Source organism: Mauremys mutica, chromosome 10 (genome assembly GCF_020497125.1).
Source record: "Mauremys mutica isolate MM-2020 ecotype Southern chromosome 10, ASM2049712v1, whole genome shotgun sequence".
NCBI classification, from domain to species: domain Eukaryota; kingdom Metazoa; phylum Chordata; order Testudines; family Geoemydidae; genus Mauremys; species Mauremys mutica.
In genome coordinates this window covers 75,601,853-75,614,167 of record NC_059081.1, presented here as the reverse complement: position 1 = coordinate 75,614,167, position 12,315 = coordinate 75,601,853, and the positions used below count along the sequence as shown (strand labels likewise).

General features: G+C 46.8%; 1 protein-coding gene across 6 annotated transcripts in view; it reads left to right on the top strand.

Moving 5' to 3' along the window:
• The window catches only part of LOC123378363 (UDP-glucuronosyltransferase 1-6-like), a 113,954-nt gene that overhangs the window by 97,150 nt on the left and 4,489 nt on the right, over positions 1 to 12,315 (top strand). For 5 of the 6 annotated variants that reach the window (XM_045032036.1, XM_045032032.1, XM_045032033.1 and 2 more), the window contains exons 2-3: positions 7,892 to 8,023; positions 8,353 to 8,440. In XM_045032036.1, the coding sequence (XP_044887971.1) occupies positions 7,892 to 8,023; positions 8,353 to 8,440 (220 nt within the window). Of the gene's footprint in view, positions 1 to 1,159; positions 2,070 to 7,891; positions 8,024 to 8,352; positions 8,441 to 12,315 lie in introns of those variants that run through there. The other variant, XM_045032031.1, reaches the window with a different exon arrangement.

Here is a 12,315-nt window from a genome sequence, read left to right as displayed (position 1 = left end):
ACCACCCAAGCACAGGCTCACATTTGTGACATTTTAAAGTGTATTTCATTTGGGCAATGACTGGGGATGTGTGTCATGATAAACACTGGAATATAATAGAAATCTAGATTCACCTTTAACTAAGTGAGACTAGGGTCACTCCATAATGAGAATATGCGCCACTCTCAAACTGAAATACTGGAGTTCCTCCGTAGGGGGGGTCACAGCTGTGTCCTAATGACAGAATCACTAAGAGGAAGTGTAATAAAAAAGTCAGAATGATACTAATAATCAGATAACAGTGAGCAGCATTTGTAGTCCAAAAAACACCCTCATCATTGGTTGGCTCATTGCCAAGATGCTGCACCATGAGCTGAGTTTGACAGAGCATGGGGTAGACAGCAAGCAGTGAACAAGTCAATCAATGATTTTCATTATCTTTTTGTTTAAAGCAGGAGCAGAAAGCACAAAAACACCACCTTAGGCAGCGGTGCAGCTTCTTTGTGCGTCTGTTGGCCAATTGAACTGCACAGTCACCTCAGGGAGTGGATAATTAGTGTTGGGTGACAGTTTTAGGATGAATAGATTACTCACCAACAAATGAAATTTGGTGAATTTGGATTGAAATCTGCGAATAGTTTCAAACAAACAAAAAAGGGGGGAGGATTCAGAAAAAAAGTTGAAAATTTTCATTTCAATTTTTCATTTCAAAGTGCTTCATTTTGAAATTTAGCTAGATTTATTTAAAACAAACAAACAAGGGTAAAAAAACACCTGGAAACAAAAAAACAAAAATAAATTATGTGCTCAGTTCTATGCATAATTAACCATAAGTTAATAACCACATGAATTGTTGGCAAAGTATTCTCTTACATTCTCAATTCTAGTAGATCTTGGAATGAAACATCCCACATCAGCATCTTCATGTTGAAGTTATGCACAAACCCAGGAAATCAACATTTCCCTACATTGCTCTAGTTTTTTCTGATCCTTTGTTGTCCAGTCAGATTGCATAACCAACCTTTACCCAGCTAAAAGTTAAAAATTGCCTCATTCATGCTCCTGTAAACATCAAGTTCACTGGAAACCAAACATTAATTTGAGAACTGAAGGAGTAAGGGTTGGAAGGCCAGTAGTAAAACAATTCCTGTGTTGCCTGCAATAGTTGAGCACGCATCTAAAAGAAGACTTGTGCTGCAGTCAGTCAGTCAGGTTTATCTAGTGAGATGGCTTCTCTATTTCAAGGGGTTTGTCGCCTACCTGCCTGGCTTCTACTTTTTCTGCCCATCTGGAGCCTTTCTGTCGGGGAAAAGCTATTGGTGATTCCCCTCGATGGCAGTCACTGGTTCAGCATGCATTCAGTAGTACAGCAGCTTTGGCAGAGAGGACATGAAATAGTAGCAGTTGTGCCAGAAGTAAGTGTTTGGATACAGCCATCAGAGCATTATACAATGGAAACATACTCTGTGCCATACACCAAGGAATACTTGGAAGCAGAATTTAAAAGACTGGGCCATCAAATATTTACACCGCAACCTTTCCTGGAAAAGTTCACTAAAACATTCGCAAGAATAAGAAATATTATGACACTCTTATTCAATTCCTGCAAACAGCTTCTGTCCAACAAAGAGCTGACTGCCTACCTCAAAGAAAGTGCATTTGATGCTGTCTTGATAGATCCTACGTTTCTATGTGGACAAATAGTAGCCGAATATTTGTCCCTACCTTCTGTTTACTTCTCACGGGGAATTCCGTGTGGGCTAGAATTTCAGGCCACCCGGTGTCCAAATCCTGCTTCTTACGTCCCCAGATTTTTCACCAGCTATACAGACCACATGGCATTTCCCCAGCGTATGTGGAACGTCTTAGTCAGCTCATCAGAGTTCTTGAGCTGTTCCTTTCTTTATTCATCACATGAAGATCTGATCAGGGAGTTCCTTCAACAAGATGTGACAGTGCCAGAGCTTTTAAGTCGTGCATCTATTTGGCTTTTGAGATATGACTTTGTGTTTGAGTATCCAAGGCCTGTGATGCCCAACATGGTTTTAATTGGAGGCATAAGCTGTGGCCAGGAGAAACCATTATCTCAGGTTAGTTCTTTTTTTTACAATTAAAACTGGACTATCATACTAGCACCCACTATTAGATAAAGCTTCTATTGGTTAAAACAAAATAAAAGTAAGGAAGTGACAGCATGGAAGGGCTTAGAAAAGCATGTTACATCTATTCCTCTCAGAGTCATAAGTAGTCACTTGTATAATGAGAAATCCTCAGTTGGCCACAATACCAGACATGGAAGGCTAGGGTTTTACTGTCTAGAATATTCTCATTTCATATATTTCTTCATGAGACTTGTGGGGTCACCCAGCATACCAAATAATATTGAAACTTTGCATTAGAGTGGTACCTTTCATGAAGGTATTTCTAAGAGTAGGACAGACATTAATTAAGTGACAGCACTCATTCCGGCAGACTAACAATCTGACATTCAGAGACGAAGAACCAGCCTCACATAAAGTAGTTGTATAGTCAGGCTGGAACTCAGAATAATGTTGGGGGACGAAGAATGAGATGGTTAAAAAATGTGCTTGACTCAGTAGATTGACAGGGCAACTTGTAACTATACACAATATTTAAGTGTAGACAAGGCCTTAGTTCACCACATTCTCATGACAACATAATTTGGTATGTGATACTGCAGTGTTTTCTAATGAATGATCCAATCTAGCATTCTTTGTATAGTCCTTGAAACTGGGGGGAGTTTGAGTACACAAAGAAAGCAGGATCATATTGACAATCTATCCACAGAGTCCATTCTGGTGTGTGAAGAATGGCATGAAGCAGAAAAATAAGGCAATAGAATTTAAAGTTGTGTGAGAATATGTAGGAAGATCAACACATTTACACAAGAGACTAGGCTAAAAGTAGCCTAAAAATGTTGTTGTTAGAATATCACGGACAACAAACTGAAAGAAAACAGCAGAAATAAAAGTGACCACTACTGCAATAGTGGAATCATAGACAAATTGTCACATCAAACAGGGAGGGTGCAGGGCCCGGGGGGGAGCGCAGTGTAGATAGCGGCAGAATGAGAATGAAGGATGTTTCATGACATTGATGCAGAATTTAGAGGTTGGTGCCTTGGAATTTAGGGATTGTTGCTGTGAAATTTGGTCCCATTATGGCACAGAGTGGACAAGAACCTGAATATAGCCCTGACAATGTATCAACATCATTTAAATGTGTAGCCCAATAAATTGTGGTGGTTAGTTATAGCACTGTGTAACTGACGGCATTCACAATAAACGGCATTCTTTAGGTATATAATGCCAAATCATCTAATCACTAATGCCAAATCACTAATGCCAAATCATCCTGAACTACTGATTGCTGAGTCCTGCTGATGGACTGAGAAAAAAAAATGTTCTCTGAAACATTGCTTGTGAGGGGAAGTCCCCTGAGGAAAGTGGTCTTTGCAGGAAAACAGATCCTGGTCTAGCAAAGCACTTAAACATAGGAGTAACTTTAGCATAAGCAGTCCCCATGAAGTCAATGGACCTACGCGCATGCCTGAAGCAGCATTCATTCTTAGCTGTTCTGCTGGATCAGGGCTTAGGAAGCAATCTCATCAGCCTTTCACTGGCCAGCCTATTTGTGCACAGAAGTGCACTTGTTTGTGTGGGTGCCCAGGTCACACAGACAAAGGTTTCCCTCCACAGAGATTTGAAAAAATCTTATCTCTGATTGGTCCTCTGGTCAGGTGGTCACCAGGTACTACATGTTAACCCTTTACAGGTAAAACAGACCTTAACCCTTAACTATCTGTTTATGACACCAGGCCTGATTCCAACAGGTCTGGAGATTATACTGAATTTAGTTTGCAACATCTAAGAAGATCACTAAACATGTTATAGAGAATGTGGCTTTGGATGGGCCCCTTATGCCAAGTCATGCTCTGAAATAGTTTGCCTGTGTCCCAGGGTACGTCTACACTACGGGATTATTCCGAATGTACATAAACCGGTTTAGCAAAACAGATTGTATAAAATCGAGTGCGCGCGGCCACACTAAACACATTAAATCGGTGGTGTGCGTCCACAGTCCGAGGCTAGCGTCGATTTCTGGAGTGTTGCACTGTGGATAGCTATTCCGTAGCTATCCCATAGTTCCCGCAGCCTCCCCCGCCCCTTGGAATTTCCGGGTTGAGATCCCAGTGCCTGATGGGGCAAAAATCATTGTCGCGTGTGGTTCTGGGTAAATGTCATCAGTCACTCCTTCCTCTGGGAAAGCAACGGCAGACAAGCATTTCGCGCCTTTTTTCCCTGGATTGCCCTGGCAGACGCCATAGCATGGCAATCATTGAGCCTGTTACCGTATGTGTACTAGATGCCGCTGACAGAGGCGATTCAGCAGCGCTACACAGCAGCATGCATTTGCTTTTGCATGACAGCAGAGATGGTTATCAGCCATACTATACCATCTACCATGCCATAAATTGGCAATAAGATGATCATGGTTACCAGTCCTTTTGCACTGCCCCATCTGCTGCTGTCATAAGTGCCCCTGGTTGAGATCAGCCAGGGGTGCAAAAGCCAAAATTGGGAATGACTCCCTGAGTCAATCCCTCCTTTTTGGTATCTAAAAATAGAATCAGTCCTGCCTAGAATATGGGGCAAGTGTACTAGAGAACCAGTGTATCATAGAACCAGAGAGCACAGCTGATCTGTGTCAGATCCCGCAGAAATTATGAGCTGTATGCTATTCACACGGGGTCCTCCTGCAACAACCCCACCTGTTAATTCTGTTCTCCCCCAGCCTTCCTGGGCTACCGTAGCAGTGTCCCCCCACTTGTGTGATGAAGTAATAAAGAATGCAGGAATAAGACACAGTGACTTGTTAGTGAGAAATGAGTGGAAGGCAGCCTCCAGCTGCTATGATAGTCCAGACAGGACATTAAGCAGTGTGGGGGAGAGGAGCCAAGCATCCTGCTACTAGTCCAGGGACAATTGAATCTTTTCTTTACACATGAAGGGCGGGGGCTGATGGAGCTCAGCCCCCTGTTGCTATGAAGATGGTTACCAGCCATACTGCACCATCTACCAGAAAAAATCAGGAGTTTTTTACACAGGCGCCCATGGTCGACCTCACTGAATGCTAGTCGGCATGGTTACCAGTCCTTTTGCACTGTCCCATGTGCCAAAAGGCTGATGATGATGATGATGATGATGATGGTGGATATCAGCCATATTGCACCATCAGCCACCCATGGCAAGGGGGGAGTGAGGATGTTGGTGTTGACTGCTGCAGCATCGCGTCTATCTGCAGCATTCAGTAAAGATAGGGTGACATGTAAAAGAGTCAAGAGAGGATTGTTTTCCCTTTCACTTCTGGGGGTGGGGGTGGGGGGGCGTAAATTGCCGAGCTATGCCCTGACCCACCGCAGACACTGTGTTTGACCCTAGAAGCATTTGGAGCTCAGCCAGGAATGCAAATGCTTTTCGGAGACTGCAGGAACTGTGGGATTGCTTGAGTCCTCCAGTCCCCGCTCCCTCCCTCCATGAGCGTTGTAGCAGGGTGGACCCCTGCTCTGGGGTTTTAAGGGGTTTAAAAAGTGGCCTGACAGGACTGAGCTGATTAGGGAAGTGGCTGCAGCTGGGGGCCACACCCCAAACTGAGGAGCAGGGCCTTATAAAAGGCAGGGAAGCCAGGAGCCTAGACAGTTTCTCTCTGATGATAGAGAGAGATGGGCCTAGCTGCTTGGTAGATGAGACAAGGTACCTAGGGTGAAGCAGGGCTGGGGACAGGCTAAGGAGCTGGGGAGCTCTGGCCTGGAAAGCCCCAGGCTGCGGCCTAGCAGAGGGCAGAAGGTACTGGGAGGTTGCAGAGGGCAACTTAAGGTTAGGCCAAGGCAGCATGTCCAAACCCCCTTTGCCAATGATGAGTATGGGATACTGCAGTCTGCCCCAGTGAACGGGGGCTAAATAGAGACTGGGCAGTAGCCACTACTGAGGCGAAGTGGGGAAAGTAGGGTGGGGGGGTTCCCAAAGGAAGGGGAAACCCAGACAGAGTAAGAAAGGGGTTATTGCCAGGGGGCAGCACCCCAGAGAAAGGGGCACCGGGTCTAGGAAGGGACACGGGGGCCAGAAGAACAGGTGGATCACTGGCCTGCAGAGGGCGCTCCGGAGCTGGACTGAGCTAAATTCAGAGAGCAACCAGTAGGAGGCGCCGCAGGGGTGAGTCGACCCGTTTACACGCGTCCATTTGATTCTTTGGCTTTCCGTTACGCTTGTCACGCAGCAGTGCGCTGAGTCCCTGCTATGGCGTCTGTGTGGAGAGTTTTTAAAAATGATTTTGAATTTCGTCTTCTGTAATGGAGCGCTGATAGAACAGATTTGCCTGCCCTTACAGCGATCACATCCGCATGGTCCATGCTGGAGCTCTTTTTTTATTTTTATTTTTAACTGCATCACCACCCGTGCTGATCAGAGCTCCACGCTGGGCAAACAGGAAATATTCAAAAGTTCGCGGGGCTTTTCCTGTCTACCTGGCCACTGCATCCGAGTTCAGATTGCTGTCCAGAGCAGTCAGTGGTGCACTGTGGGATACCACCCGGAGGCCAATACCGTCGATCTGCGGCCACACTAACCCTAATCCGATATGGTAATTCCGATACTAGCGCTACTCCTCTCATTAGGGCCTCTTAGTGTGGACGGGTGTGGCGTTAAATCGGTTTTACGCTCCTTAAACCAGTTTAAACGCGTAGTGTCTGGACTGCTGACATCTCAAGTTGTTTGCCCTCCTGTTCAGGATCCAGTCTGTAACAAAGGTTACTGTGGTTTAACCAGTCAACAAAATGTGTAATAAACCTGTCACACAAGAATGAAGACACCCAATCCTGGTGATCCCTTAGAACCCAGGGATAAATTGGTCAACAGCATGACTCCCAAAGAGCTTTTACCTGACAGTTGTATGAGCTTATTTAACAAGTTTGCCTTTCACATCCCATGTTGTTTAAAGACTCACCAGTGCCCCCTGGAAGACTTTTGAAAGGGGTCTGAATTTAAATGAATATTCTGGCATTCTCTCTTCCCCAGGCTTTAAGGAAAACATGTTGGTAAGAAATATGACATTTATTCCTTATTGGTTCACTTGCCCTTGCAGTTAGCTTTTCACTTATTGATGTCATCACAGTTAGTTGCTGATTCCTATTTAGCCCTTTCTGTGCAGTACGAGTCTGCAAATCTTCCTCCTGTCCATGTCTAGGCAACTGTGAAAGATTTTTTTTTTAATTTAAAAGAAAAGAAAGTTACAGGATTTTCAATATTCTCAAGATCCAGACAGAACTGATAAGTCAAGAATTTAAAGGTGCCTCTTTTTTCAGGCCATTGTTTACATCATTAAGCTTTAAAAACACCAGCCATGTTTCCACAACTGTGTGATCTGAAGAGAGAAACATCAGACCTAAGCCTGAATTTCCTGACACCTCTGGTGTGTCAAAAGAAAACAATGCATTTAGCTGCTTTTGGGTGCCAGGAAATATATGGTTTAATAGATCTACTTGGTTTGCATTACATCTTCCTTTACTTTACTTTCTATTTAGTACACTACATCTTTAATTATTTCCATACGGAGTCTTGATTTATGCCCCAATCCTGTTAACGCTTGCATGCAAAAATCTTTACTCTTGGGAGCTATCCTATAGGATTCAACAGGACAATCACATGCATATGGTTTTTCACATGCATACATGTTTATAGGATCAGACCCATACTGAATTATTTGGCCTTTTAACATGATTTCCTTCCCAGGCTAGTCAAGGTGAGATCCCTTTGATTGCAAAGCACCAGAATTATGGCCCTGTGACATGGATTAGAATGAAAAGCATTGACTGGAGGTTTCTTTGTATTTGCAGGAATTTGAAAGCATTGTGAATGCCTCTGGGGAACACGGCTTTGTGGTCTTCTCCTTGGGCTCAATGGTCTCTGAGATTCCCATGAAGAAAGCCATGCAGATTGCTGAAGCCTTTGGAACAATACCTCAGACAGTAAGAGGAAAAGAATCTTTCTAGCACAGCTGTTGGAATATAGTCACTGGTTATGATACTGTATTATTTGATTTATGTTTTTACTTATAAATGTGTGGTAGAACACTTAACACAACAAATAGCTTCAATAAACCAAAAACCTGCCCCATCCCCTCTTATGTCAAAACAAAACCCCATCTCCTCTGCTCAGCACAAACCTTGATGAAACAGATTTTGTCCATCATGGGCTTATCTGCTCTGCTGTACAGCACAGTTTACAGGAAGAAGCAACAGAAGAATTGTAAGAGGCAAGTACTTAATATTAATGCTGCATTTATGATTTCCCAAAGGTTCTTTGGAGGTACACTGGAGAAGCACCTCCCAACCTTGCAAACAACACAAAGCTAATCAAATGGCTGCCACAGAACGATCTACTTGGTAAGTCTGGGCAGGAGAGGCAACAATTAAGTAGTTTCTTTTTATTTGATAACGCTCTAAAGGAATAGTCATAAATACCATAGGTTTGCAGATTGCAAGGCCAGAAGGGCCTCTCTGTAATACATCAGAGGGATAAATACCGTGCAGGGAGTGGAGTTGTTCAAGTTAAGCACTAATGCTGGCACGAGAACAGATGGGTATAAACTGGTCATCATCAAAGTTAAGGCTTGAAATTAGACAAAATTTTCTAACCATCCAAGGAGTGAAAATCTGGAACAGCCTTCCATAGGGAGCAGCAGAGACAAAAACCTAACTGGTTTCAAGACTGAGCTTGATAAGTGTATGGAGAGGATGGTGTGATAAGATTGCCTAAAAAGCCATTTGGCCCATTTGTGACTGCTGGCAAGAAATATCCCTAACGGCCGGTGATGGGACACTATAAGGGGAGGACTCTGAGTTACTACAGAGAATTTTTTCCCAGGTGTCTGGCTGGTGGGTCTTGCTCACATGCTCAGGGTCTAACTGATGGCCATATTTGAGGTCCAGAAGGAATTTCTCCCCAGGTCAGATTGGCAGGGAACCTAGGATTTTTTTTTGCCTTCCTCTGTAGCATGGGGCATGGGTCACTTGATGCTTTAAACTAGAGTTAATGATGGATTCTCTGTAATTTGAATTCTTTACATGATGATTTGAGGACTTCAGTAACTCAGACAGAAGGTATAGGTGTGTTACAGGAGTGGCCGGGTGAGATTCCGTGGCCTGTGATGTGAAGGAGATCAGACTAGATGCTCACGATAGTCCTTTCTGGCCTTAAAGTCTATGAATAAGGGACCATCGTGGTCATCTAGTCTGACCTCCTGTATAACATAGGACTTCCTTGGATTAATTCCTATTTGAAACCACAGCAAATATTTTAGAAAAACCTCCAGTCTTGATTTTAAAATTGCCAGTGATGTAGAATCCCCTCCAACAGAGGCGATTCGTGGGGGGCACGCAAGATCATATGCCCCCCCACATTTGCGGCTTGGCTTGGACTGAGCATGTTCACATGGACTGAGCATGCTCAGTAACACTGCTGAAGCTGGCTGCCCCCACTCTCAGCAGGCACGCGGGTCGTCTGCACACAGCATTAGGTTCCACTGGTTAATTATCCTCACTGCTAGAAATGTGTCCCTTATTTCTATTCTAAATTTGACTAGCTTCATCTTCCAGCCATTCTCTCTTGTTATACCTTTGTCTGCTAGATTATGAACCCCCCGCGTGTAGGTATTTATCGACTGAGCTTCATTTTATTCACATAGTAACTGCTGTACACAGAGTTTATTAGATCAGCGGTTCTCAACCGGGGGTCCGCGTTCCCCTTTCAGGGAGCTGTGGGACCCCACGACTGAAATCCCGAGCACTGGCTGCCTATCTCCCCACTGCAGTGCCAGAGCTGGGCAGTCCAGGGAGCAGCTCCACCCCCCCCTCCTCTTCTTGCCCCCGAGGCCCCACTCCCTGGCCACATCGGACGTGGGCAGCTGGAGTCAGGCAGTGCATGACAGCCACGGCATCCCCCCGTCTGCTGCTGCTAGTGCCCAGGGTTGCGGCTGTCCTCAGCTCACGCAGCAGATAAGAGCCGCCCAGGTAGGGTGACCCCACCCTGTGGCTGGCAGAGCCCTTGGGGAACAGCGACCACAGGGGAGTCTTCCTAGCACATAGCCCTAGCTACGCCCTACCTACACTCTGAGCTCCCCACCCTGCCTGCACATAGTCCCTAGATACCCCCTGCCTGCACCCTGCGCTACCCCCCATACCCATACAGCCCCTAGTAACCCCATCTGCACCCTTAGCTACCTCCCTGCCTGCACACAGGCCCTAGCTACCCCCTGCCTACACCCTGAGCTACCCCCCTCCCTGCACACAGGCCCTAGCTACCCCCTGCCTCCACCCTGAGCTACCCCCCTCCCTGCACACAGGCCCTAGCTACCCCCTGCCTCCACCCTGAGCTACCCCCCGTGCCGGCACACTGCCCCTAGCTATCCCCCTGCCTGCACCCTGAGCTACCCCCTGTGCCTGCACACTGCCCCTAGCTATCCCCCTGCCTGCACTCTTAGCTACCCCCCTGCCTGCACACAGCCCCTAGCTACCCCCTGCCTGCACCCTGAGCTACCCCCCGTGCCTGCACACTGCCCCTAGCTATCCCCCTGCCTGCACCCTGAGCTACCCCCCGTGCCTGCACACTGCCCCTAGCTATCCCCCTGCCTGCACCCTGAGCTACCCCCCGTGCCTGCACACGGCCCCTAGCTACCCCCCTCCTTGCACCCTGAGCTACCCCCCGTGCCTGCACCCTGGCCATTTGTTCCCCCTCCCTCCACCCTGGGCTACCCCCCGTGCCTGCACACAGCCCCTAGCTCCCCCCCTCTCTGCACCCTGAGCTACCCCCCGTGCCTGCACACGGCCCCTAGCTACCCCCCTCCTTGCACCCTGAGCTACCCCTCTGCCCACACACATGGCCCCTAGCTACCCCCCTCCCTGCACCCTGAGCTTCCCCCTGCCTACCCCCGCACACAGCCCTTAGTTACACCCTTCCTGCACCCTGAGCTACCCCCTGCCTACACACAGCCCCTAGCTGCCTCCCTCCCTGCACCCTGAGCAGTTTTCAAACTTGTTGAGCTGAACCCCCACCACACACAACCCAGATAGGCTGGGTGACCTGCTGAGGTGAGTCAGGGGGTGGAGGTGGTGCTGCCTCCATGGACCCTGCTGCGCAGAGCTAGCCCAAGCCCTGCGAGCTCCCGCCCCCACCCTAAAAATAGAAGTTCCACCCCTGACGTAGAGCCCCAAGTCCCTTTCCCCACTGGGCCCTGTTCGGGGGAGGGGCCTCAGAAAAAGACTGAGAACTCCTGTATTAGATCTTTACTAGGGATGTACATATTGGTTCTGTAAAAATAAGAACTAACCCTTATGTCGGAGCCATTCCCAGACTTTAGTTAGGGAAATCACCCCTTTCCTCACCTCAAATACATTCTTCTCCCTGGTGAGCTCATTAAATCCCACAGTCTCACTGGTAATAGGTAATAATTGGAGATATACCAATCTCCTAGAACTGGAAGGGACCTCGAAAGGTCATTGAGTCCAGCCCCCTGCCTTCACTAACAGGACCAATTTTTGCCCCAGATCCCTAAGTGGCCTCCTCAAGGATTGAACTCACAACCCTGGGTTTAGCATGCCAATGCTCAAACCACTGAGCTATCCCTCCCCCTAGTGTCCTTTTTGATGCAGCTCCCGTGTTCTCTTGGACTTCCCAGATGTCCACAGTCCCTGCTAGAACATGGCTGACAGGTGAATCACCAAGACCTGCCAAATTCAAACCAGATAATGCACTGGGTCCAAGAAAGAGACTGCAGACCTCTCAACAGGATCCAGAATGGGGAAGGGTCTGCTTGATGTCAGAGCTTATGGGTAGTCCCATGAGAGGTCTAAGAACTGGGGAGAAGAAAGGAGAAATTACCAAAGTTTGTTAGAGATTGAGGGGAGAAGTAAGGATGACAGGACTTGTGGGAAGAGATATGAGTCTAGGGAAAGGAAAGATCTGACTGAGAACGGAAAGATTAGCTACGGTTGAAGGCTAAGGGTGAAATCGTGACCTCACAGAAGTCAATGGCAAAACTCTCATTGTTTTTAGTGGGGCCAGGATTTCACTCCAAGATCTCAAAAGTTTTACAGACGATTCAAAGCTTTGCAAAGATTATCCAAACCTAGCGGGACCTCTAAGACCTTTAAGGTCCACTCCATCACTGATAAGTGTAATCCTGAAGATTGTCCAGGAGCGATTCCCATGTGACCTGCACTCCAGTGTTGTCATGTTCTATATTTGTAACCACCGATGCCGT